Raw genomic sequence first — 24,726 nt, forward strand, 5'->3', positions numbered from 1 at the left:
AGTTTGACGTCAGCTTAAAGGTCCCTATTGGCTCGTCTCAGAACTGTTTCCTCCATTAAAAATGTGGTACACGCTGGAAGAACTGATTAGATCTAATGGGCACTTCCTCTTTTGTCCCTTGTATTTGTTTTGGAAGTTGTTGCGAGATGCTAATTCCAGCTACTGCCTTAGCGCCAATCCCTTATAAATATCGTTGCATGTGAAATACAAAACCAGTATAATGATAACCAATCTACTCACTGCACCTTGAGTGGCCTTGCGGCCCTCATTGTGTTACAACGTGTAATTTCTATTGCGCCAACATTTGTTTGATGTCACTATGCTTTCCTCTTTTATATGTGTATCCTTCCTTTTCATTTGTGAGCAAGCCGCCGAGTACAATATACAATACATCGGAATAATAAGAACCTTTTCGGTTTGAAATCCATAGGCGGTCACTACTGTAGAAGCTATAAATATTGTGCGAGACCACTCCTCGAATTTGATATCCAGGCATGGAATCCTTGAAATCGAAAAACTACAAAGTGTTGGTAAAGTCCAGCGTCGTGCGATTCGAATGATAAGAGGGTCGATAAGGATTTATGAGGAAACATTGCAAAAGACCTGCCTCACCTCACTTGAGGACCAACGGAGGAGGGCGATGCCATTCTTCTCTACAGAATAAAACGTGGTCTAGATCATGTAATCCCCGAAGAGATATGAGCACCTATATACCATTCTATAAAAGCCCGTGGACAAGTGCAAGGAAATCTCCGGATGCCAAAAGTGAGATTAGATTTTCGAAAAAAAATTGTACTGGCTGCGCTGATAAAGTATGGAACAATGCGAAAGTGTCAAAGCGTTATGAATTCATAATAAGTATGATTCCAGATCATAATTTTTCCCATGCCACGAGCTGTTTTCTTTTCGTCATTCCCTTTATGTTGCGACCTAAACCTCTTCTTAATGACCACTAATGGTCCCTTAAAGTAAAAAAAAACACCTTAAAGAACCATACATAACTAGCGGACGATGTGTATTTGAATAATGTAAATGACTTTAAAGTGAATTTTTCTTCGGGTGTCTAAAATGGGGACATTGCAAGGATGAAATGTGCACGTCAATGTTTTTCAAAATCAAGCGCAAGGTATTTGTGTGAAGTCCAGATTGAATCCCGTTTTCCCACCATTTGTCGTTGCCACAGACCGCACACCAACCTCGAACGGCGCTCCAGGACTAGCTGAAAGAGCAAAAAGGACATGAGCTAGTTACCACAGAGTATCAAAATCGAAAGGAAGTTGCATGGAAGTTAAAGTAAGATCGTATGACCGCTCATATCAGTTTTTTACTTTCTTTTTTTTGTCACATTCCGAGTAACTATAAATAATTAGCTAGTTGTAGATTTTTTCGTGGTTTTTTAATGAAAATGTTATTATTTGGTTCCCTGTCCACTTGTGCACCAAAAATGAAAGTTTTTTTTGCGCTCGGTTTTCTCTGATCGTTGATGAATCAAGTTCAGAGATGATATCAATGTTTTGAGAACTTGACGGTTAGTAGGCCCATGAGTTTCCAATGAACTAGTGACAGTTCAAACAATATTTTGGAACTGTTGGAAAAGCATAAGCGCTCAAAGTACCACGTGTTGCCTTTCTCTCCAACTTCAATTGCGAGTTAAATTTCTCATCCATGTTATGCATTCTTCCCAACTTTCCTTGTCATTTCAGTAGGGAATGGAAATGAAGACAGGCATGTCAATAATTTTCTTACCCCCAGCGGCCAAAAATGTCTTAGGCCGTTCAGGCAATCTTAGGCTGATATGGGCCATTGCATGTTTTTAATACTTTTTTAGCACTGTTAAGGACTGAATCATACGTGTTATAGTTCTGTTTAAATCAAGCCAAATATTTGGGTTTGAAGTTTAGAGTCGTTAGGGCTAGCTAGAACCGACAATTCTCATTTGTTTCTGGATCAGATATTATATCAATTGAAACTTCGATAAAATAAGGTGTTAACATGTAACTGTATCCCTATGTCAATCATAAATGTCTCTTTAGCCTTGTCAACAATATTTTACTCACTGAGGTGACTTGTCAGGGAAAAAATAAATTAGTTCTTAACGTTCTGGTGTAAATTTTTGACATAATTTTGTGACTTTTCAAAATCGTTTCAATTGGGCTTCGACACTCTATTTCACAAACTGCCACCTAAGCGAAGCTTCAAACATCATTCCCATGATGTCAATTACATTCTAGCAGAGCAGAATATTTGTTTGTCTCCCTTGAACCCAAGATACCAGGCCGTAAGAGCAGTTTTAGAGAGTGACCATTGTTTATCATGTAATAAGAGAGAATACTATCTTTTTACCTACTGACAATTGCAAATACTACGTATGTGGTGAGCACCTTCACCATTTTTACATTCTACATAAATTCTGTGACCTAAATGACGTTTAAATCATCGCAAAACGCATTCGATAAATAAGATGCTCTTACCATCTGACACGAAGGGCTGCTTATTTTAACTGTGGCTTATTTTTAAAAGCCATATTTGGTACAATCCATTTTACTGTGGTTCAGGGAGGTTTGAGCTAAAACCTCTTTTTACCTGTTCGTAAAGGGCTGTACACAAAACGGCACAGAGTGAGCGTTTTCAATCGTTTTCTGGTATTTTTTTTACTCCGCAATGTGTTTGTCCGATGCCAAGATATTAAGTTCTTACTTAATCATTCTAGTAGCTCATGGTCTAGAGGAAAACAATATCTTACAGACTTGTGGGGCAGAAGAAGTGGCCCCGCCCAGGGAATTTAAATATCCTCCACAATAAGAGCCGACCACTGTGCTGGGAAAGGTAATGTAGCTTAAAGCTTGGCATCCAACCTATTAGAAAAGTAAGAAAAAAGAATGATTATCAAAAGTAACAATAACTCCAACAACAGAAACCAATGGTGTAGTACAACTGCCGCCAAAGCTGAATCTGGGCCCGATAGGAAGAATGGATTCGGAGTCTCAGTGATGGAAGGACGTAATTCAATTCGGCAAAATCCTGCAAACACAAATACATAAAATGAATATGTTGGCCGGTTAAGGGCGTCTGATTCCGTAATGCAAACTCTTCTCTTCATATTTGGTCTAGACATATGTACAATACCAACTTACCCATTTCTTGTCTGAAGCAGCTTCGATAGCTCTGGCTACTCAGGAGCTGACCATTGGCGAAGTTGAAAGACTGGAAGGATCCACTGGGTCCGGTAAAGTATTGCGTGCAACCCTCAGGTGCTCTGAAAATACGTAAATTCTCATCAAACTTGCAACAAATAAGCAAAATCTGTACAAACCCATAAGCAATATTTGTAATACCAAGTTCTTTAGGAACTCATTTGATTTTAAAACAAATGCAAAATGATGAGCTTAGTTTCAAGCGCCAAAGCTCTATAAACATCATAAAACCTCGTTTTTCTAATATTTTTTATGTTGTGATGTCTCTTTCAATGCAAATCTACTGGATTTGATTTTCTGATTATGAAGTTGTTGAAGATTCATTGAAGTTCAGTTGAATTACTAAGTTTCTTGTATTTTCCTCTTTTACCGGTATCTTTAACAACGGACATAAAAAATATGGACTCCATTCAGCCACATACTCAGGGCCTGGGTTAAGGCCTTAAATGGATAGGATAAAGTAGGAACGCATGTTCAGACTGCATTATGCCTCAAGGCCGTCTAAATATTGGGCAAATCGGCTTGGCTAATAGTTTGACTTTAAGCGGTGACATAGGCTAGAAAATTCCACTGTGCTTACTTGCCTTGAGAGTGCTCCCAGGGGTCTCTCGTTTCAAATGGACAAATGTTTTTCAGGAACCTTTATTCTGTGAATGATGTCATCCTCCTAGCAAGGAGGGGGGGGGAGGGTTTATTGTTACGCTCTGCCCTTGGTGTCAAAAATTCCTTTGTTCAAAAACTTGATCATGTGCCACCAAGAGCACATAATTTATCATATTTTCCCATTAGTATTGTTTTCTTTGAGTGTGTTCGACGCTCCGTGTGTTTTGGTGCTTTGCGACTTCTTTCAAGGTTATTATGAATTTTTTTGTGCATGTCACAGTTTATTGCTTCTCTAATTTTCATTATGTCGTCCCTCTCCTTATTTTCTTTTTTATCTTCTTTTGTGCCAACACTCAATCGTACACATCGCGTTTTTGAGTGGCTTGTGACAATAAACAAAGGATGAGAAGGAGGACAAGCGTCAGGAAAAAGTGCTCCTCAAGCACTTGTTGAAATTTCTACATAACCAATAGGAAATCAACATACACTTCCCTACGACCTTATCCTGAGACTATAGGAATTGCCTAGAGGCCGTAGGCGTTGTACCTACGACGGGAAACTTTGGCACCGGTCCTGTCACTAACGGCCCGAGGAGCAATTCCAGGGAGCATTTGGCCAAAGTGTGTTTACCCACGCCACAAGTATTCAAAGCCTTGAATGTATCCTTCTCTCTTGGTGGCTGGTGATTTCATAATCACTAGTCTTGCGTTGAAGACAATTGACATTATAATGATCGGCCAGGCTGGTGATCCCTAGAATACTGTGCAAGTGATTACGAAAGAGGCTGTGCCAATTGCTTTGGAAGTTCTCTCTTATTCTAGTGGACCTATCATGAGGTCACTTGGAATTGTAACATCCAAGGGGGTTCTTCAGTCGTAGCAATGAGATTCCCCAACGTCAAGTAGTTTGCTTCTGATGAAGAGTTATTCGGGGCAATTCGTCCCTTTGCCATTGCAAGGTTTGATGTCTGACGGGAATGGTTTTCCGGAGACACTTAGATTGATGGGATTTGGAACGGGCACAAGAAGATCCAAGTGGAGATTTATTTTTCCACTGTTGTTGGCTGTTGACTTCGTCTTGACGAGGAGAGGAAAGATCTTCGTCAAACACCGGGACCAAGTTAGACGGTGGTTCAGATGAAGGGAGGAGGGTCATAACGCTAAAGATTGTCAGACTCTTATTGAAAAAAGAGAAATTTCGTCACCATGAAATGAAAAGAATCCATCACCTATGTGTCTATATTAGGAATTGAAGTGACCCAGGATCTGAAAGGGAATTCCCATTTTGATCAAGCCGTTACCACAATCAATCAACGTATGGGAATCCTTGGCTGAGCTCCAACCTGCTTTAAACAGAGCGATGCGCTTTTTCTCGGGGACCAAGTTTTCGGACTGGATGTCGTTGGAAACAATTGTGAAAAAACTAGCATACCAATCGTTAACCGGGTTACTGCAGAAGTTATCATGACGGAAGCTGCTGACCTTGTCTTAGAAACGAGATACCCACGTTGACAATTATGACTCGATTTTGCTTCGTCCGAATAGTGAACCGGGAAAAAGTCTTTCATTTTCCAGCAATAAGCCAAGGATATATGACCATAGACCACTGAAATTCCAGGGCGACGTTGGGCGGGTGTAAAGATTTACTAAAGGTCTGGAGAGACAAATGACGCCCTAAAAGTGCTTCAGTTGTTCTTTACCCTGGATCCGTAATGGGATCTTCCGGCAGGATTTTCTAGTAACTTTTTAGTTTCACTCCACAGAATGCAGCAAATAAGGGTGCAAATAAAGGCTGAATTTTGAAAATAAAACTACTTTCTTCTCTGTTCCTACTTCTGAAGATCTTAACTCTTAGATATGATTTATCCCATTGCTGTGCCAAGTAAAGAAAATAGTAGATTAAGCCTAAAACATAAACATGTTTGTGAAAATAAAGTAAATGAGTTATAATGCTCCATTGAGAGGCAAAATGTGAATCTAGAAATGATATGTTGATTGTTTGGTATAAACTTTGCTCCACATTAGGTTCAACTTCATTATCTTAGTTTCAGTGGGTCAATATACAACATATTTTCCCTTTGATGAAAATTGGGCATTCAAGAAAAAAATTCAAGATGTAGTCAAAACAAAATCTCTGTGGTTTTTAGAAGTGGCATTTTTCTCTCCAGACCTCTACCTCATTAGCTTTTGCATGTTAAGGTAAGATTTTTACCAAACTAGGCGAGCAGTTTGCTCTAGGCCAGACATCGCCATACACTCTTAGGACATTGATGAAGGGTACTTCAAGAAGTAAAAGGTTGTGTTAAAATGGTTTCATTCTTCCGGACTAAATTGTGCTTTTAATGCATTACAATCATAACAACTTTAATAACATCATCTGCTTTTAAGACACTGTTATGGAAGTATTCTCTCAAGTATGATTAGGAATTGAGTTGGTTACTATCGTAAAACATCATTCGCTAGAGTTGTGCTCGAATGATAATGAACGATGGCCCATCGAGAGCGATCAGATGCGCCAAATTTATAGTGCGAAAGAATAAGTGCAAGAAATACCAATCCAGAAGAGTTGATGATATCATTCAGGATGCCCACAACCCATGTCAATTGTAAAGTGTAAAAAATATGCAGATGTGTATAACCCCCATAACAGAACAGGAACCCTGATAACCCGAAAATAAGCCGTCACCTTTTAATTCCCCCCTTCGTAGGCCTAGATGTGTATAGGTGAAATCAGTAAGGCATTTATCTAGCATATGCAGGTGCCAAGAACTAACCTATCTAAATGCAAGAGTTATAAATCATAAGAAAGAAATCTTTCAAGGAAGACATCGAACAAAAAAGAAGACGGATGATATTCTCACATTCACCAGTCATCCACTCCGATTCAATAAGCCTCTGCAATACAGTAAGGTCTCATTGTAAATATACTTATTCAAGTTTTGGATACTCTTGCCCAGGTTATTTCGTCCTTGGTCAGGCAAAGTCAGATATCCAGTTCATCACATTACCATTTTACTAACAACATAAATCTACAATACGGTTGTATGGAAGCTACTCTTTCTTAGCATGAGCCTACATTCTCCTCCAGGATCCTAGCTCCAAACAACGCTCACGCATGCACTAAACAAGTGGCAAGGTAAACATCAATTTTGAGCCAAAATTAACGTTCGAATCTAGTTATCATAAAGTTCAATAAGAATACATCGGCCTAAACTTATCTCTTAAAAATGTAAGATATTTTTTCTCGTATGGTGCTTTTTAAGACGGCACTTTTCCTATACTAGTGCATCCCATCAGGCTGCCATTAGTATACCTGTAGCTCATTTCCCCTACGCCCTCAAAGCATATCAGCCACTAGCGAGGACCAAATCATCAAATATCTGTGGGAATTCTCAAACATCTTGGCCGTGTCGAAAAACTACGGTAGAGGCTGAATGACAAAGCGCCCTCTGAAGTGCAGAACGTAAAACATATTTCATGCAGGGTAAGGGGGCTATGGCCGACTAAGAGTCTTGTTGATACCAATAAGTTGTAACGTCATGATATCTGATTTACATAGTGTTACCAAATAATCAAACAAGAAGAAATGTATGTACAATGTTTTTCCATGGGTAGTTGCCAAATGCATTGATATGATATATTGAAGGTCAAATACTCTTGCGCATTGTTCAACTTCTGTTATTGTATACTTCAGATCTGGAAAATGATATTTTTGCATTAAAATGCTTACACGCAGCACAAAGGACACGAAGGCGAAAAACTCGCCCAGCAATCTTGGTTTTCCATCCTAGTGTAAAGCCGCCTTAAAAATATGCCGACAAATGGATTGTAGGTCTCAAAAGTGTAAACCTTGACATTCACAACAATTGATTCTGAATTCTGGTTCAAGAAAAAAGCTCATGGATACTTTTGAAGATTTATTGATTAAGATACCTATTGCACCTGCTTTAAATACTGCATACTGCATTGTCCCAATCTTCTTGGTTTGTTGTAATGAGGTAGTTGTTCTCCAATTCTCCCATTATTCCTAATTGCCTTTTTGGCAAAAGCTCAAGCTTTTCCTAACATGGCAAATTATCATAATTTACATGCAAAATAGCAACTATAAAAAACCATTTGCATTTCAGCCCAGTTCTCTTCAATCTGAGAGATAGCTAGAATAAGGCACCAGGAGGAACCAAATTCGATCTAAAAACCTGCATTGCTTAGGGTATTGATTTGGGGGTCCAAGTTAGGAGACAACTTCAAGGCTTCTTATTTCACAAATTTTGAAATAATGAAATATATTGAAAACTTTGGTAATTGCTTCAAACTGTTGCAAAATTATATTATGTTGTCCTATTATGAGGCATTTTTGCATTTAAACAGACTAATATCTTTGCATTTAAGAAATTATTTTCCTGTGAAAACAATTTTTTGATGCTTTCAAAAAAATTTTTAGCCCTTAGATAGCCCTCAAAAACATTTTTTCAGAGCCCTGAAATTATCAAAAAAATATTGCTCAAGAAATTGACATGAATTCGTTACACTTCTAAAAAGAATTTTGAACATCGTTTCAAACCTCTATATTTCTGGTCTCAGGGCTTTTTCAAAATCGGATCAGCTCATTCTGAAACAACTTATCCTTTAAATTCCATAAAAAAGAGGCATAAAATATATGCGATCTTTAAGCCCATCTAATATTTTACACTTTTCTGAACTATTTGATTTCATGCCTCTGGTGCCAATGATTTAAAGGAAAACACATCGCAGATCTTCTATTCCGTTACTTTCAAAATCGACTTTCAAATAGATTTCTAGCAATCACTCGTTTTGCGTCTCAATCCGTGAAAGGAGTCAATACTTATTTTAACAAAACCTTTTGCCTCCTAGTATTGACCATTGGCCTGTTTCTCAAAAAAATCGGCCAAAGTTTATTTCTTGCGCCTGAGCAACCACACATTTCTTGAGAAAACTTGAAAGATGGGGTTGTTCTTTAGGTGAGGAACTTGGTCGTCAACACTTACTACGAGACAGTTAGATGTTACGAAAATGCGATTGTTTATGATTTGAACCCATCAATGCTATTAGCTATAAAAGAGAGTACTCACTTGGCCACATTATCGCAAGAATAATAGGTAACTTTGATATCATATACTCGATTTCCGGCTCCACTTCCTTTAGCAATGGCCAACGCTCCAGCATTTGTTCCACTAGTACCCGTCTCAAAATACACTGAAAATGAGATTTTGAATGATACCTGTGGTATGAGGTGGCACTGAACGAAGATGCAGGATGAGGGATATACGCCCAGGTCACGGAACGAGGGATTGTATGTTGCTTTATTTCATCAACAGAACATAGAATACGAGGGAGACACCCTATCAAGCCGTAGAATGCCACAATAATGGAGATGTTTCGCCAACTCAGAGTTCTTGGTGATGCCTAAGTGTGACCGGTGAAGGAACTCCAGGATTCGTGGCTTGGCTGGTTTTGGGACAACGAGTAAAAGGCCTCCTTTCACGTGCACTTCTGGTGCGAAGTAACCGTCCGGTGATAGCGGACGTCCAACTCGTCATTGATCTCGGCGATGATTTTGAATGCCGGATCGGACGCCAACACGGCCGCGAACAATGACAAGTCTTGAGTTGGATCTGCCGCAAACACGGAGAAACAGCTCACACTATCTGCATCTTATTTTCTTACGAACTCCCTTAACGATACAGGGAATGAAATTTCCAGCACTACAAGACGAAAAACTTTATTTTACCTAAGTTCAACTCTATCAGTTCGATCGATTAACGAATTAAAGTTCACGGATATGGTTAGCCCTTGAATGAAGTGCTGATCCGGAATTTTAGCCAAAAACTTGTCCTCATCTGACTTCAAGGTTGTTCTAGTATCAGCACTTACATACTCCCTACAAATATTTCAGGGGAGCAAATGGAACAATGAAGAAACGAGAGAAACAAGAAGTAGGGTCACAAGAATTGGCCCTAAAATCTGGGTTGGGACAAAGCTCATGAACGCTTTAGAAAACGTACAGTATCAGATACCTTTCGTACCTTCTCTGAATACTGTGCAGTCCAAAACTTTCTAGACTCTCCAAATATGAAATATCTTCATTACCTTTTATGTCCCTGGTAAAGCATCTTTGGACCTGCTGAACTCATTGGAGCCCAAATGGGTGAAGCATATTCAAGATGTGGCTGAATAATCGACTTGTACAGAGTTAGCATCGTGACACTATCTCTGGACTTAAACGTGCGATGATATATCAAACCACATCATTGTCAACCTTCCACTGGATATGCTCATCGTAATTTCCATTCTCTTGGAGGACTACACCTAAATCCTTCATGAGCGAAACTTCCTGATTAAGATTACCTTCAGAATCTACTAGTGGAGAATTTGATGGTGTGGACCCAAAAGTCATTGAGTGGAATTTTATTGGCAACCCAAGAGTAAATTGTAGAATGCGCTGCAAGAACTGGAACATAAAATAAACAGGACACAGAACCTTGGATAAGGAGTGACGATGATGAGTAGGACCGACCAAAACTTACATTTTGTAAATTTTGCAAAAAGCTTGCATATCTGAGATTTTTCTGCAAATCTATTGTTTCTGCAAATTTTTCAATTTTAACTGCAATATATGACATTGTTTTGCAATTTATAACGCAATTGCAGCCATTTCAGCAGAAAATACCAATATTTGTAAAAAATTATGATAATATTCAGAAATTCTGACCAATATTAAAAGAAATGAGAAATTTTAGTTTTTAGTAGCGACGACAAGCTTTCGCATTCCATCCATTTTCAAATACTCATTATAACTCATAATCATTGCAATTTTTTAAGATACTGATAAATTTCACATGTTGGAACTCACTTTTGTCCGAGTAATGAACTTCTCTTTACAAAATCAGACACATTTTGACGTGTTTTCATGATTTATGGGGTAAATGGTCATAAGGCGGACGGTTAATTTGAGAAGAGCTGACTTACTATTTCTTTCAAGAAATTTGACAAGTTTGATTTTCTTAAGAAAAATGTTCTGCAATTCCTTTTCCACACTCTGACATTAGTGCTTTTCTATCAATGAACTGGGATTTATCTTTTTCACTAAGTATTAAGGGTTTTCAAAATGCTGATCAATCTAGGAGGCAGCGTGAAAAAGGCAAGAATCTGCTCCCTAAGGATAGGAGGTTCAAATCCCAGTGCTGGAAGACATTTTGACCTAATTTTCCTTTTCATCAACGTGTTGCTTGATTAGGAAGGCAAAACCTACCCTTACACCCACCAGACCGTGATGGTGCCCATGTTTTGGAAAGTTTATTTGCAAATTCTTGAGCAGATTCGTTTGATTTTTTTGCAAATTTGCTGTCAATAAAGACCATATTTATCTGCAAATTTTGGCCGGCCCTAATGATGAGATACAATTCTAACACCCCCCCTCACTTGAAGCTCCGAACCCCAACATTGCACAACCGTTTCAACTTCTGTAGCTTCGGTACGGCCACAGCTTTTGTTTACAGTATATATATCGGCTACCATGTCTTCATTCTTGCAGTACTTTATGTTAATCGTTTGTAGTTGGACTTGCTCTCGAGTGAAATGGTATCGAATGCTCGTCCGTGATATTGTGGATTCTTAGCCAAACCAATGGACACAAGATTATCTTCAAAAAACGGCCGTTTTAGAATTCATATTGACACCCATGTCCACCAACACATTTCGCGACCATAGGGTCTTTTGAGCAGCACTCGAGAGCGCCATATATTTGGCTTCGGCTGTAGAAAGTGCTGCCGACTTTTGTAACTGGTTTTCAATGAAATTGGACCACCAGCCAACATGAACACATAGCCAGATGTTGATCTCCGATCTTCAGGATCTCCTGCCCAATCCGCGTCCGAAAACCCAACCTGGTTATGGTGCCTGTGCGGGAAGAGGAGATTCCAAGACCTATTGTTCCTTGAAGATATCTCAGAATTCTGGTCACGGCACTCCAGTGTACTTATCCAGGCCGGGTGAGATCCAAACTTGGCCGCGGTAGCGACTGTAAATGCCAGATCAGGACTTGTTCTCATGGCGAGGTATGGCAGACCACCAACGATTGATAGATATCCAGTGGGACGGACCGCTGTTTCCTCTTCTCTGGCCTTGATCAATTTAACATTGATTTCTATCGGGTGTCAACCGGCTTGCATTGGCTCATTCCGGATTTTTTCAGCAAGTCCCGGCCACATTGTGGTTGTCCCACAGGCCACGTTGATGCCAAGAAAGTGACGTAAGCGGCCGAGGTCCTTGGCCTTGAAACATGTGAAGAGCCTCACTTTGATCTCTTTCAGATCTATTTCGCTTTTCGCAGCAAGAACGAGATCGTCCACATAAACAACTAGGTAGATGATATTGGACCCTCCCTTCCAGTGGTACAAACATGGATCTTCATTAGTTTGGACGAAACCGAGTTCATTTAGAACTTTGCCCAACAAGAAGTTCCAACATCGGGGAGATTGTTTTAATCCATACAGGCTCTTCTTTAATTTACAGACATAGCCTTCCTTGCCTGCCACCTCGAAGCCTTCAGGTTGTCGCACATATAAATCTTCATCAATTTCGCCATTCAAGAATGCGGTGGTCATGTCCATTTGATGAATGAAGAATCCTTGGGCTGCAGAAATAGCAATAAGACTTCGAATCGTGACAAACCTTACAAACGGACAAAAGATCTCATCATAATCCAGTCCATGTTGTTGTGTAAAGCCCTTGGCAATCAACCCGGCCTTACAACGCTCAGCATTTCTGTGCTCGTCTCGCTTGACCTTGAACACCCACTTTGTTCCTATGACGTGTTTGTCCTTGGATTGTGGCACCAGCTCCCACACGTCATCTCTTGGAGGGAATCAAGGCTGTTCCTCATTGTTCTCTGCCACAGGTGGGAGTCGTCACTACTGAGAGCTTCTTAAAATGTAATGGAATCCGTATCCCTTTTCATCGCTGAGCAGGTCCATTCACCAAAGAGCAGTAGCTCCTTTCTCACGCGCCGTGAACGTGGATTAGATTCACAATCGTTCAACCGCCAAGGGTCATCTTCTTCCATTTCCTCAGGCTCATCTACTGGTACTCAATTGCCAACCTCAAAATTCCCCCCAGCATTGTCATGAACAATAATGGGATCGTGAGTACCATCAAGGACATCAAGCTGACCTGGTTCTTCATACCCTTCAGATAGAATTCCGTTCTTAAGTTGGTCAAATCTCACGTCTCGACTGAAAACCACACGCCGTCGAGCCCAATCATATATTTGATAGCCTCTTACGCTATCTCCGTAGCCAAGCTTTGATTTGGGGTGCAAATTTCCCCTCTCTTCCTTGTGCACGTGCACATGGGCCAGGCACCCAACACAACGTAAGTGCGCCAAATCCGGTTTCTTGTTTTCCAAGCTTCTATTGGCGTTTTCCCGACCAAGGCTTTGGTAGGGCTCCGATTACGTGAATAAGTAGCCGTCGAAAGAACTTCAGCCCAATACCGAAAGGGAAGCTTGGCATTGGACAACATGGCGCGGGTGGCCTCAGCAAGCGTTTGGTTCATCTGCTCCCACACACCATTTTGCTCGGATGTATGCGGGATTGTCAGCTCATGTTGAACTCCGTCCATGGCGAGATATTTTTCAAACTGATCAGATGTATACTCTCCGCCATTGTCAGTTCGCAACATCTTTACCTGGTATCCGGACTCTTTCTCAACTTTGGCCTTCCGTTCCATGAATGCAGAAAAGACCTTGCTCTTCTTTTTGATCACGTAGGTCCAGACATACCGCGTATGATCATCAGTAAATGTGAGGAAATATTTCCCACCCCCAAGAGATGGCACGCCCATTTTACCACATACATCACTGTGAACTAGACTCAGTTTCTCGCATGAACGTCGTTGAGATTACTTTGGAAAAGGTGCACGGTGTATCTTTCCTTGTACGCAGGACTCGCACACGTCCTTGGAACTCGCCTTTACCGGTCTCATACCGGTAGCCAAACTTCCTCTGATTACTTCCTCAAGTCCCCTAGGGCCGACATGACCCATGCAGCGATGCCAGGTCTGAAAATTACTTTCTGACTCTTCTTCTTTGGATATCATGGCCCCAAGAGAGGGAGGCACATGACATAGGCGATACAGATCATCGCCTTGGTCGGGCACGGCGACCACCCCTTTCGTCTTGCTTAGGATGGAACATTTTCCTCCATTGAACTCAAACAACACCCCAAACTGGGATGCCTTAGACAGGCTGAGAAGATTGAAAGATAGTTCTGGCACAAATAGAACATCCTGCAGTGTGCAATCAATCCATTTGCCATTCACTCGAACAATAAGTGATACCTGGCCTTGCTGATTCACTTGAACGCCACTGCCGTCCCTAAGCACGATTTTTACCGACGCCTCCAGGTCTTCCACATTCTTAAACATCCTGATGTCTTTGCACATGTTGCACGTGGATCCCAAGTCAATGATCCACACTAGGGGTTTTTCAACCCAGGTGTTTGAAATCTCGTGTGCAGGTAATCCAACGCTCGCGTCTGTGTGTTTTGTTCCAACTTGATGACAAAATGACAAGCTTTGTCATTGCCTTGTCCGGCGAACCCTTTCTTGGACTTGAATGTCATCTTGACTCTGCATTTTCGCTTGATATGGCCTTGCTTTCCGCACCAGAAGCATTTGATTGATCCCTTTTGATGGGACGACATCAGGCCTTACTCGGCTTTGCTTGTCCCGCCCATTCCCATCTTCTTCTGCTCGTCACTGAGTAACCGTTCCGTGACCAATTCCTATGATGGAACCTCGGAGTGGGCTTCCAACAGGGTGACAAGAATCTCGTAGCTCCGAGGCAGGCTGGCCAATAGACAGGTGACCCGACATAGATTTCAGGTTTGCTTGCTGGCTCTCCCCCTCATCAAGACGGCATGTAAAAAGGTGTTTCCTCAAATGGAGTTTGTTTGCCTAAGTTTTCTTTTGAAATTGGCTCTCTAACGTATCCCATGGCACTTTGGGATCGAATGGATCGCCCAACAGGTACAACAGACCCGGGTCCACAGACAACACAATCACCGCCAACGCCCGATCCATGTGAGCGGCAAACTTCCTTGACAGTTCTTCATTTTCTGGCGAGGGAGGGGCCTCGAATCCGCACACAATGCCCCACAGTCCGTCCGGGATCAAGGACATCTTCACCTGGACTTTCCATGTGGGGTAATTTGATACAGAAATGCTCTGGTTCTCAATTAAAGATTCCTCATCTATTTTAAAATATTTGGTCGACATCATCACGTTGGGGTCACCCCTTAGGCTATTCACATAACAATCTATGTGCACTTCCAGACGAATTCAGAGTCCTAACTCACACATACAACTAAACATTGTTGTTCTCTCAAAATCGTCGTGCAGAAGTAAAAGCAACCTCTACACTACTTTTTCTACTTACTATAGCAACCTCTACACTACTTTTTCTACTTACTATGTTGCCATGTCAAAGTTCCACATACCACCGGAGGAAATCCATTGTCATTCGATGAAAACGGGCTTGTCACACTGATGGCATCCGCTGCTGTTCCACAAATTCCTGAAAGCAAGAAACAGTTTTTAAACATATTTTCATAGAGTCACACGAAAAATAATGCTTTGTAACCTGTGGTGGCAGCTTCTGTGGTCAATGCTCTAAAATCTAGCCTAAAGAAGAGAGTCCAAAGAATGTTGAGAGTCAAATCTTTCATTCGTTTAGGGAAATTCTCATGAATGTTCATAATATTTTGCTCACCGAATCTGACAAAGATCTAAAAAAGGAGAAAAGTACAAGAGATAATAGAACAATGATGACGCTACACAGCTAATGAGACCTATATCATAAGGTTTCTGCTATTGGCAATGTCAAGGCACACCAAACATTTAAATAAACAAAAGAGACGTTTACTGAAAAAATCTTTAAAGTCACCAAATGGAGTACTAGAGGAAAATACAACCTCTAAGCCTGTAAAATACCTCTAAAATAAGTAAATTCCAAACTCAATTACATCAACTCAACAAGCTGAGTTGAAGTGAAACAAAATGATAGAAAACTCTGAACGATAGAAAACTCTGAACGTTCAAAGTGATAATGTGCCTGCAAATTCCAAATTTGTATCGCCTTTTTCTCGCATGGTGGCTTAAAAGTAATAAAAGGACATACAATCACTTGGCTAGATATCTCTTACTCAGTGTGATAGACAAAGTTACATGTTTTGCATCGGAACATTTGCATGTACAGGGTGGATCAAGGTTTTGTTCCGTCACAAATAATGCTCCAAAAGACGAAGTAAATCAATCAAAAACAAGAACTTATTGACTCCAGGAAGTTTGACTCATTTCTTATTTTTCTCAGACGTACTTCAGCATTGATATTTGCTAGCAACGTTTCTCATTGGTGGAACCAAGAAGAAAAATGGTCCTTTTCAAAATTGTTTAAAGATTTTCAAGTGGGAATACCATAGATCAAGGGTATTCCCTCACTCTCCGCGTGCTTTAACCAAGGAAAACTCTACAGCTGATATTTTTGAGGCTTATCCGCTTGACCACTTCAAAGACCCATTGAAACTCTGCGTCGACCGAAGTTCTCAACTCAGACAGTTTGAAGCATAAGGCAAAGCGGTCCAGCGGTCAAGCGGTCAAGGGGATAAGCCACGAAAATATCTGCTTATTATACGTTTACAGTTGCTAACAAAAGTAGGATAATCTGCTTATCATACGTTTACAGTTGCTAACAAAGTAGGATAGTGCCCTAAATTGAAAATATTAGAATGTGGCTGCAAAGGCCAATCAACAAAATTCGAGTAGAAAAGAATCATGATTCGGCAAATCGCGACATTGTCGGGGATTAATATCCTATTGGGCCCAAATCCATTACAAAATAAGTCAATGTTTGGTCTCTTTGGTTCGTGGGCCTACACAACCCAGGACGGAATTGCTTAAAAAGGATCAAGCAGTTTTAGACTTACTGTTATTAATCCGATCGAAGTTGTAGGTGCATGTCTCGCTGACTGTGGTATCGGCGGCCGGATATCCGTTGTTCTGAGGAGCCACAAAATACCGATCAATTAAACTGTGTTAAACAATTAAAAGTGAGTATCACACTTATCGTAGTTCTTACCCGTATGTAGGTACAATTCTAAAATGATCAAGATGAACGATTACAAAATATCTTCAAGGAATAACGTATTTGTAAGCACAATGTACCTGAGAAATGGATTGAGCCGCAGAACAAGAACCTTTGACAATGAAAAGGCAACACACTCCGAAACCTAAAATCAAAGGAGCGTCACCCTGATAGAGAGCTACAATCCTTGTTTCTTTTTACCGGAAGCACAATTTCCGGAAGCAGTTCCTCCCTTGGAGGAGCACGCTGTCGAATCTAGACACGTTCCACCCAGATTTCCAGCTCCAGTTGTGGTGCAAGGGTCATTCTAAAGTACAAGAACATTGTAATTGTTGAGAAATTATAACAATAGTCATAATCAATGACCCCTATTTTTTCCAATTGAGACTGCTCACCCTGAACGAGACGATGTTAAAAATGCTGAAGAGCCCTGTAAGAAATTTTGCGATTCATTAATTTTTGAACTGAAAGGCATTGCTCGTTTTCAACATATTCATAACAATTCTTTGATTGGGATTGTTAGACGAAGCAACAGTCATTCAGTTTTGTGCTTAAAATGAAAGGAGTCCGACCTCAGGTTGGCACTAAACGTTCTGTTTAGAACTCTATTCCCACTCAACCCTTGTTGTGAGGCCTCTCCCCCTTTAAAACCAAAAACTGCCTAACAAATTTCTTAATAAGGGAGGACACGTGGCGTAGTGGTTAACGCAGTTTTCCTAACATGAGAGAAATCCCCGGTTCGATTCTCCTCCCCGACCTTTCTCAAGGAAACTCTTGGACGCTAAACACACCCACAGACGGAGAACCAATCTGATACGGACTAGAACATCGGAATTATATATAAGGACGATGTGCTGGCTAGCTTCGCTGGCCTGGCAAGGTTCACCCCTTCGACCCTAACACCTCAAATACAAAATAATAAAAAAATGTAAAACCTTACTTTTCTGACGAGAATTCGATTCCGTCTTGTTTTGAGCCAAGGCACCATTATGTATCAGTGCTGCAATCAGCAACAACAAATGGGTCCAATACACTGGAAAATGAGCATATATTGAAGGTTATTGGCTGAAGGATTCATGCGAATATTCATGATTTGTAATTCAACATGAGCTAGTAAATAATTGATGGTTTTCCACCGAGTTCGATCGTTTTTTTATTGTCGTAGGAATTCACCGATTTGCAAAAAATCATCTGCACTCTTTTTGTACTACCACCGCATGACTTCAAAGAGGAATGTGTATTGCTTAAAAAAAGGGAATTGCATTTAGCAGAACTAGCTCTTGGGGAAAGTAAAGATCAAATTGATTTGAATGCAGTTTATGAAAATCTCCAAATGAGGTGAAACTGATTCTTCAAACACTTTCCGATTTCAATCGAAATATTGTTGATATGTAAGAAAGTGGTTTGCAAGCGACCTTTATTGAAAGTTGCGACCTTTGTGTTTATGGTGGTGGCTCTTCTCTTGGCAATGACTATGTAGCACACCGACGGGATTTGGCAATTTCGCGGCTGAATCAGCAAAAAGAACCAGGTCGTCCGCAAATGGGAGATTTTGTAGTGGAAAAAGGTTAAAGGTCTTGATATAAGAGTGTATCGGATCGATCGGAAAGTTGCAAAAGGAATCAATACTTTTAAGTTGGTGGCGGACTTTTTGTTAAGTTTCTACAAGCCCGCCAACCTAGCTCGACGAAGCCGATTCAAAGAGCAGATTCTCCATCTTGAGCCTTTTGTGGGCTTACTCGGTGCTCATAAAAAAATTGTGATATGTAATTAATGATACCGCTTATTGCTCTCAAGTCTCTGTTGTTGGGCTAGATTTGCTGCTCTGGACACTAAGCCGTTTTTGGAGCATTTGACACCTCAACTCTCGAAAGTACTCAAAATAAGTACTAAGGGACCAACTACAATCGTGAAATTCACGAAAGTTTAGTAAATGAAAGTACAGTTTGTAAAACCTTCATGATTAAAGCATTGAATTGAAAGGTAAATAAAATCTAAATCTAAGAAGCATGCTGAAAATAAGAAGACCGCAAAATAAAAGGTAATAAGTCTCATAATATTTTTTTAATCCTTTGATTTTTTTGCCTTACAGAAGTGTGTCGATGAAACTTTTTTGCATTAACTTCATAGTTTACGGCCAGGTCACTGAGTTCTGGTACAAATAAAGTGCTTATTGAAAAAGCAAAAATAGTTGTTGCTGCATCATCGCTAAAAAAACAATCTTGATATATCGTCGTCTGGCAAATCAATTGTTTTCCCAATGTTGCTTTGTCATCTATTTGACCTTCTTTGTAACATTTTATCAAATGAATTGCGGCTAAGATGACTTAGATGATTATCATCACGAAAGGGACCTCACTCCATCATTAAAAAAGTACGTCACCGGAACTTCCACCAAAGTCTATAGTAATAAAAAAGGAAGTTTTTATGGGAAACATTTTTTTACCAACAAAAGCTTGCCACAAATGCCTCAAAAACTTTGTCTGAGTGTCGAAAATTTCAAGATGAAATCATTCATTTTCTTCTTTTCCCCTTTTTCAAATTGAGGCTTATTGAGATTTGGCAAAAAAACTGAGTTCACAGAGAGCTAAAATTGAGTTACGAGCCAAAATTAGGTGTTGTTGTTAGGCCGTAGTAGTAGAAGTGATTTGTAAATCAATGTAACACTTTACCCATTATGATATGTTGTGCTCACTTCAAATTCTATTCGAGACTAACTTGTGGAACTACGTGACAGACGTAAACTTGTAGTACTCGGGCCTGTGTAGTTGCAAGCCAGAAACCGACCACACCAACGGCAAATGAAGCCAAAATGGCTCAAGAAAGATGTCATTGCGGCAGTTGGAGCAGTCGCTGAGTGTCGATTCAAAAACGGTTCAGCTTGTGACCACTCAGGGAAATCATTAGGGCCGACCAAAACTTGCATCCTGCAAATTGTGCAAGCTTTGCAAAAAAAACTTACACATCTGAGATTTTTATTCAAATTTATTGCATCTGCAAATTTTGTAAGTTTAAAAGCAATATTTGGCATCTTTCTGTAATTTATAATGGAATTTCAGTCGTTTCAGAAAAATATGTCAATACTTGTCAATGATTTTCTAGAATCCTGTTCAGTTTTAGGGGAAAAAGTGACCTTTTGTCACTTGATTGTTTTTTCAAACCTTTTTGACAAAAGGTACAAGTAATCATGAAATAGATTGCAGACATAAGACCAACCACCTGCTTATCCATCCATCTTAATAGCTCTTTTATCATTGCAATTTTTTAAAGACAATCTATTTCAAATGTTAGAACTCACTTTTGTCCGAGTAACGAACTTCTCTTTTAAAAATCAGACACATCTCGAGGTGTTTTCATGATGTATGGGATAAATGGTCACGAGGTGGATGGTTAATTTGGGACGAATTGACTTACTATTACTTTCAGGAAACTTGAAAAGTTTAATTTTCTTAACAAAATTTTGAATATGATGAAAAGTACAAAATAATGCATATGATGCAAAAAGATTGGCAAAAGTGAAAAACTATACATTTGCATTTTCTGGGCAGTCCTGCCAATAAAATTTCTGTCATGGTCTTTGAATTATGTTTCCATGATTGTTCGAGTTTCTACTCTTACATCTCATAAACATTATCGATCCCGGAGCATTCTTCAACGGTGTCAAAACACATAAGGATCCATGAATGCTCTTTTCTTTATGGTCACTCAATTCAGAAATTTCTGTCAGTCTATGACATTTTTTCAAAAATGCCAAGGTTTCTTTTCTTACATCGCAAAATATTTCAAATTCAGGGCTTTCTCCAACTGTTCCATAATAATTGAGATTCATGAATGCTCTGTACTTTTTCATCTCTGCATTCTGTAATTTTAAAAGGAAAACAAATATCTTCATTTCTCTTTGCAGACTTCCTTACAACTATTGGGAATGGAATTCAACCAATTCAAGACAGAAAAAGTATTCATTTTACTTAAGTTCTTTAATACAATTTCTGATCCACCAACAAATTGAAATTGGCAGATCTGGCTAGCCCTTGAGCATAAGGTTGAAAAAGGATTCTGATTAAAAGATTACCCATGTCTCTCAAGATGCCACCGCATCAACACCGACATGCTTCTAATTAGAAGGAAGCAAAGTGAGCAATGAATGAGCCCGAGAAAGAAGAAAGGTGAACTAGCACGGATTCTCGAGGGCTTGAAGGTGCTCTAGATATGCACATTAAACCTTCTACAGTCCTTGGAATTGACCCTAAAACGTGGGTTGGGACAAAGCTCATGGATGCTCTTGAAAACGTGTAGTATCTGATACCTTTCTTACCTTCTTTGAACACTGTACAGTCCCAACTTTTTTAGTCTCTCCCAATACGAGAGCTCTCTTAACCCTGTGATATTCCTAGTGAAACATCTTTGGACTTGTTCCACCTTTTGCGAAATTGCTGAACTAATTGGAGCCCAATTGGGCGAGGCATATTCAAAACGTGGCTGAACAATCGAGATGTACAGTGTTAGCATCGTGTTGCTATCTCTGGACTTCGACGTGCGATATATCCATTCACACATTTGAAAAGCTTTACCCACCTTCGACGGGATATGCTCATCGAACTTTCCATTATTTTGGAGGACTACTCCTAAATCTTTCATAGATGAGGCCTGCTCAATATCTTTACCTCCATCATCTACCAGTGGAGTATTCAAAGGAGTTGACCCGAAGGTCATTGAGCGGAATTTCGTTCCGGCTCCTTGATTGTTTAATTTGCTTCCCTCTGATATTCGTATTTCACCCAATCCCAATTCGAAATGAGTGTTTCCGAAATTGAAAATCAAACCGAGACCCGTGCCTGATCCCCCATGCTTTGTATTGGATCCATGAAATGTCGTAATGAGAGGTTTATGATCGATCATAAGTTGAAGCAATAGTAGGTGAACATTGTATTTCAGCGGACTTTGGCACTTGCCAAACTATGCATCTCATTGGGCTTATTTTTTACGCTCTGCTAATCAAGTTTTAGATATCTGTTTATCAGTCATTTGAGAGTAACTTTGCTCTCGACTTGCATCTTTTTTCGATCGTAACTCTGATAAATTTCCAATCCGGACTTTTGTGAAAGCAGTTTACTCAGGCAGTTTGCTCGAGAAAAGAATCATATTACTATGCTTCTTAAAATTATATACTAAAAAATTGTTTATCTGTGACACTCACTGTCATGATTTCTGTCGCTCAAATATGACGATCAATCATACCATCAAATTCATTGGATATCGTCAAAATTGGCTTCGATTCTAACACCCTAATCTACGTTCAATAGCTCACACGCCAACATTTATGAAACATGTTCCAGATGGGCAATGTCAGCTTTTTGTACGTTTCGATGAGGCTGTATCAGCCTTGAATGGTAAGGTGCTCTCTCAGAGGGAAAATGGAATGTCTTGAACATTCGCCATCGATCATATAATTGTGCAATTCTTGGGTTCTAAGTAGGGCAAAATCGTAAAGAGTATAATGGCAGACCGGATGACCAGAGGCCCAAACCATACTTGGGTGGCTCGTCTATTAGCTCCAACACAATTTCACCAAACGTTGTATTAGAACTTCAGAGGGCTGGAAGCAGAGGTTCCAATAGAACCTCTTCTTGAGATTATTGTTAACCCCTTCAGCTTGAACAACTTGTATCTATGCAGTTTTGAAGGTCGTGCCCGTTGGAAAAAAGTTATCGAGATCGGGATTCGGTCGCATATTCTGCAATTCGAAAGGTATTCCTGGCTTATCCCGACAAACGAGGATTAATTGAAACAAAAAAGAAACCTCAACGTTCAGTGTCTGTCAGGTGGGTTTCGTTCCCGATCCTTTACTGATTATAGGTAGTCAAGACCAATTTGCCTTTGATTATGCTTTTTATTATTCTCGAAACAGAATAATCTCAGTTGAAAAAGTCGATGACGTTCCAAAAGCGCGTTTCCAAAACTTAAGAATCCTGCAAGTACTCAGCCCAAAATCCTACTTGAAGTTCTGGCCTGACTCACTTGAAGGAAGCTGACCGGCTTTGTCTGACCTGGAAGCCGTCAGGTTTGAGGATGAGTGAAAATTATTTGAATTTGTTCACTCATGGTTCATTTTTAATGATTTCGACTTACTATGTTAGAGCTGAGAGCATTGTCGGTTTGAATATGATGGCGTGGTTTCGATTTTGGTCCGCCGTAATTATTCTTTGGGTCCCCTGATGAAGCAAGGTTTGAAGATCCACTTGATCAATTAACCCCAGCCCAACTAATCATAAGGAAAAGGAGAAGCACTATCTTGGTTTGAGATTATTGGAAGAAACAAGCCAAAGCTTCAAATTCTGAAATGACAATCGTGTGCAAACATGCATGCTCAGCGTCTTGATTCATTTAGTTGTCACTCTCGTCAAACGTTTCCGGTTTGAATTCACAACGTCACCCCTGACTGATGCGAGCTCCTGCCTTTGATGCAATGCTTGGACAATCGTTTTGATTGATTCGCCGTTCCGTTGGAACAACCCAACGTCAATACAAACGTCAATAACTGACACTTCCAGATGTTGGAAATCCCTTTGCAGACTCGAATTTGTTGTTCATGCCAAGTTTCCGATTCATTAGTTGCAAATTTCTATTTAGTGACTGGTCATCATTTCGGTACTTGTCAACATCACGACAGGTCCACATGATCAAATGATCAATGCACAGTCATATTGCCAACTTTGAAAGCTTGGTTTGTGCACAAAGCGATGAATGCTCACGGGGAGGGGAAATGTCTATTTCAAAAAGACGACAGAAATTCCTTGAATCACATAATTGGGGACAACAATTTTTCAGGCCGGCCCCGGATGAGGAATACGATATGAGAGGATTTCACCTCCTTGGCTGCGATCTCCTAGTGCGTTGTTGAATAGATACAGAAAATTGCAATCTATGGGCCAAGGCCGGAGAGAAACATCTCAAAAACCAATAATTTGCAAGAAGAACGTGTGAAGTAATGGCTTCGGCCGGACATGAAATGGCTAACCTGAGGCGAGCTTTTTAAACGCTTCTACTTCTGAGTAAAGGCTTGGACGTTACCCAGAATTAGCATCTGCTCAGTGCTCACTACTTAAGTGAGTGTATTTTCATACCGGTCTTTCAACGTCCAGGCCCCTTACTCTACGTTATGAGCTTAAAAAACAAGCCTCTGGTTGATTAACAACCCACTGACAGATGCAGCATACTAAAAAACACTTGGTCACCTCTTCGGTTATCTTAGCGTGGAGCACTCACCAACATTTTGTATATGACGTCTCATGACGTGTGCAGGAAACGAGCATTTTGTGGAAATCAACAATCAAGTTGAAACATATTTTCATATGGTTCAGCATGATTGAAACATGTCATACGTCAATCACACGTCATTGATTGCTGTTGTGGAATCAGACTGGCATTGCCGCCTGATAAACCAACAACCAACACATAACACTTACGTAGTAGCCTTTCAAAGCTCCATTGAACACAGTGGAAAGCATAAAGACGAAAGGAAACATGAACGAGACGAGAATGACCAAGTAATCAATAAATTTGTAATGATTACAACAATGACTTGGAAATGTAAGCCAATTTTAGGGGGGTCTTTTAGCTAACAGGCTCCGTGAAATTGAGATAGAAGCTAAATTTCTCGATTGGCTAAGTAGTTTCAAATGTGGTAGGAAGCATTTTTGGTTAAAGTCGAGGGATCCCTTAGTGACATACATGATGTCAAGTCGGGTGTTCCTCAGGGCTTCATTTTGGG

At 40.1% G+C, this 24,726-nt stretch overlaps 1 protein-coding gene across 3 annotated transcripts; it reads right to left on the bottom strand.

Moving 5' to 3' along the window:
• Positions 1-998: 998 nt before the first annotated feature.
• Positions 999-23,688, bottom strand: LOC131885795 (uncharacterized). Of its 3 annotated transcripts, none has more exons than XM_059233962.1 (15): positions 23,085-23,688; positions 17,896-17,988; positions 17,351-17,385; positions 17,157-17,262; positions 17,036-17,100; positions 16,950-16,967; positions 16,798-16,870; positions 15,585-15,600; positions 15,456-15,496; positions 15,285-15,389; positions 8,887-9,010; positions 3,135-3,256; positions 2,933-3,021; positions 2,744-2,855; positions 999-1,219 (listed from the first exon to the last, which is right to left on the bottom strand). In XM_059233962.1, coding segments are annotated over exons 1-15 (1,104 nt in total). In that variant the 5' UTR covers positions 23,086-23,688; the 3' UTR covers positions 999-1,115. The 3 variants fall into 3 exon arrangements, with proteins under 3 accessions (XP_059089945.1, XP_059089944.1, XP_059089946.1); XM_059233961.1 differs by lacking the exon at positions 23,085-23,688 and adding an exon at positions 19,628-19,687; XM_059233963.1 differs by lacking the exons at positions 15,456-15,496; positions 15,585-15,600; positions 23,085-23,688 and adding an exon at positions 19,628-19,687.
• Between the last annotated feature and the right edge of the window lie 1,038 nt (positions 23,689-24,726).

This window comes from Tigriopus californicus, chromosome 8 (assembly GCF_007210705.1).
Source record: "Tigriopus californicus strain San Diego chromosome 8, Tcal_SD_v2.1, whole genome shotgun sequence".
Lineage (NCBI taxonomy): Eukaryota > Metazoa > Arthropoda > Copepoda > Harpacticoida > Harpacticidae > Tigriopus > Tigriopus californicus.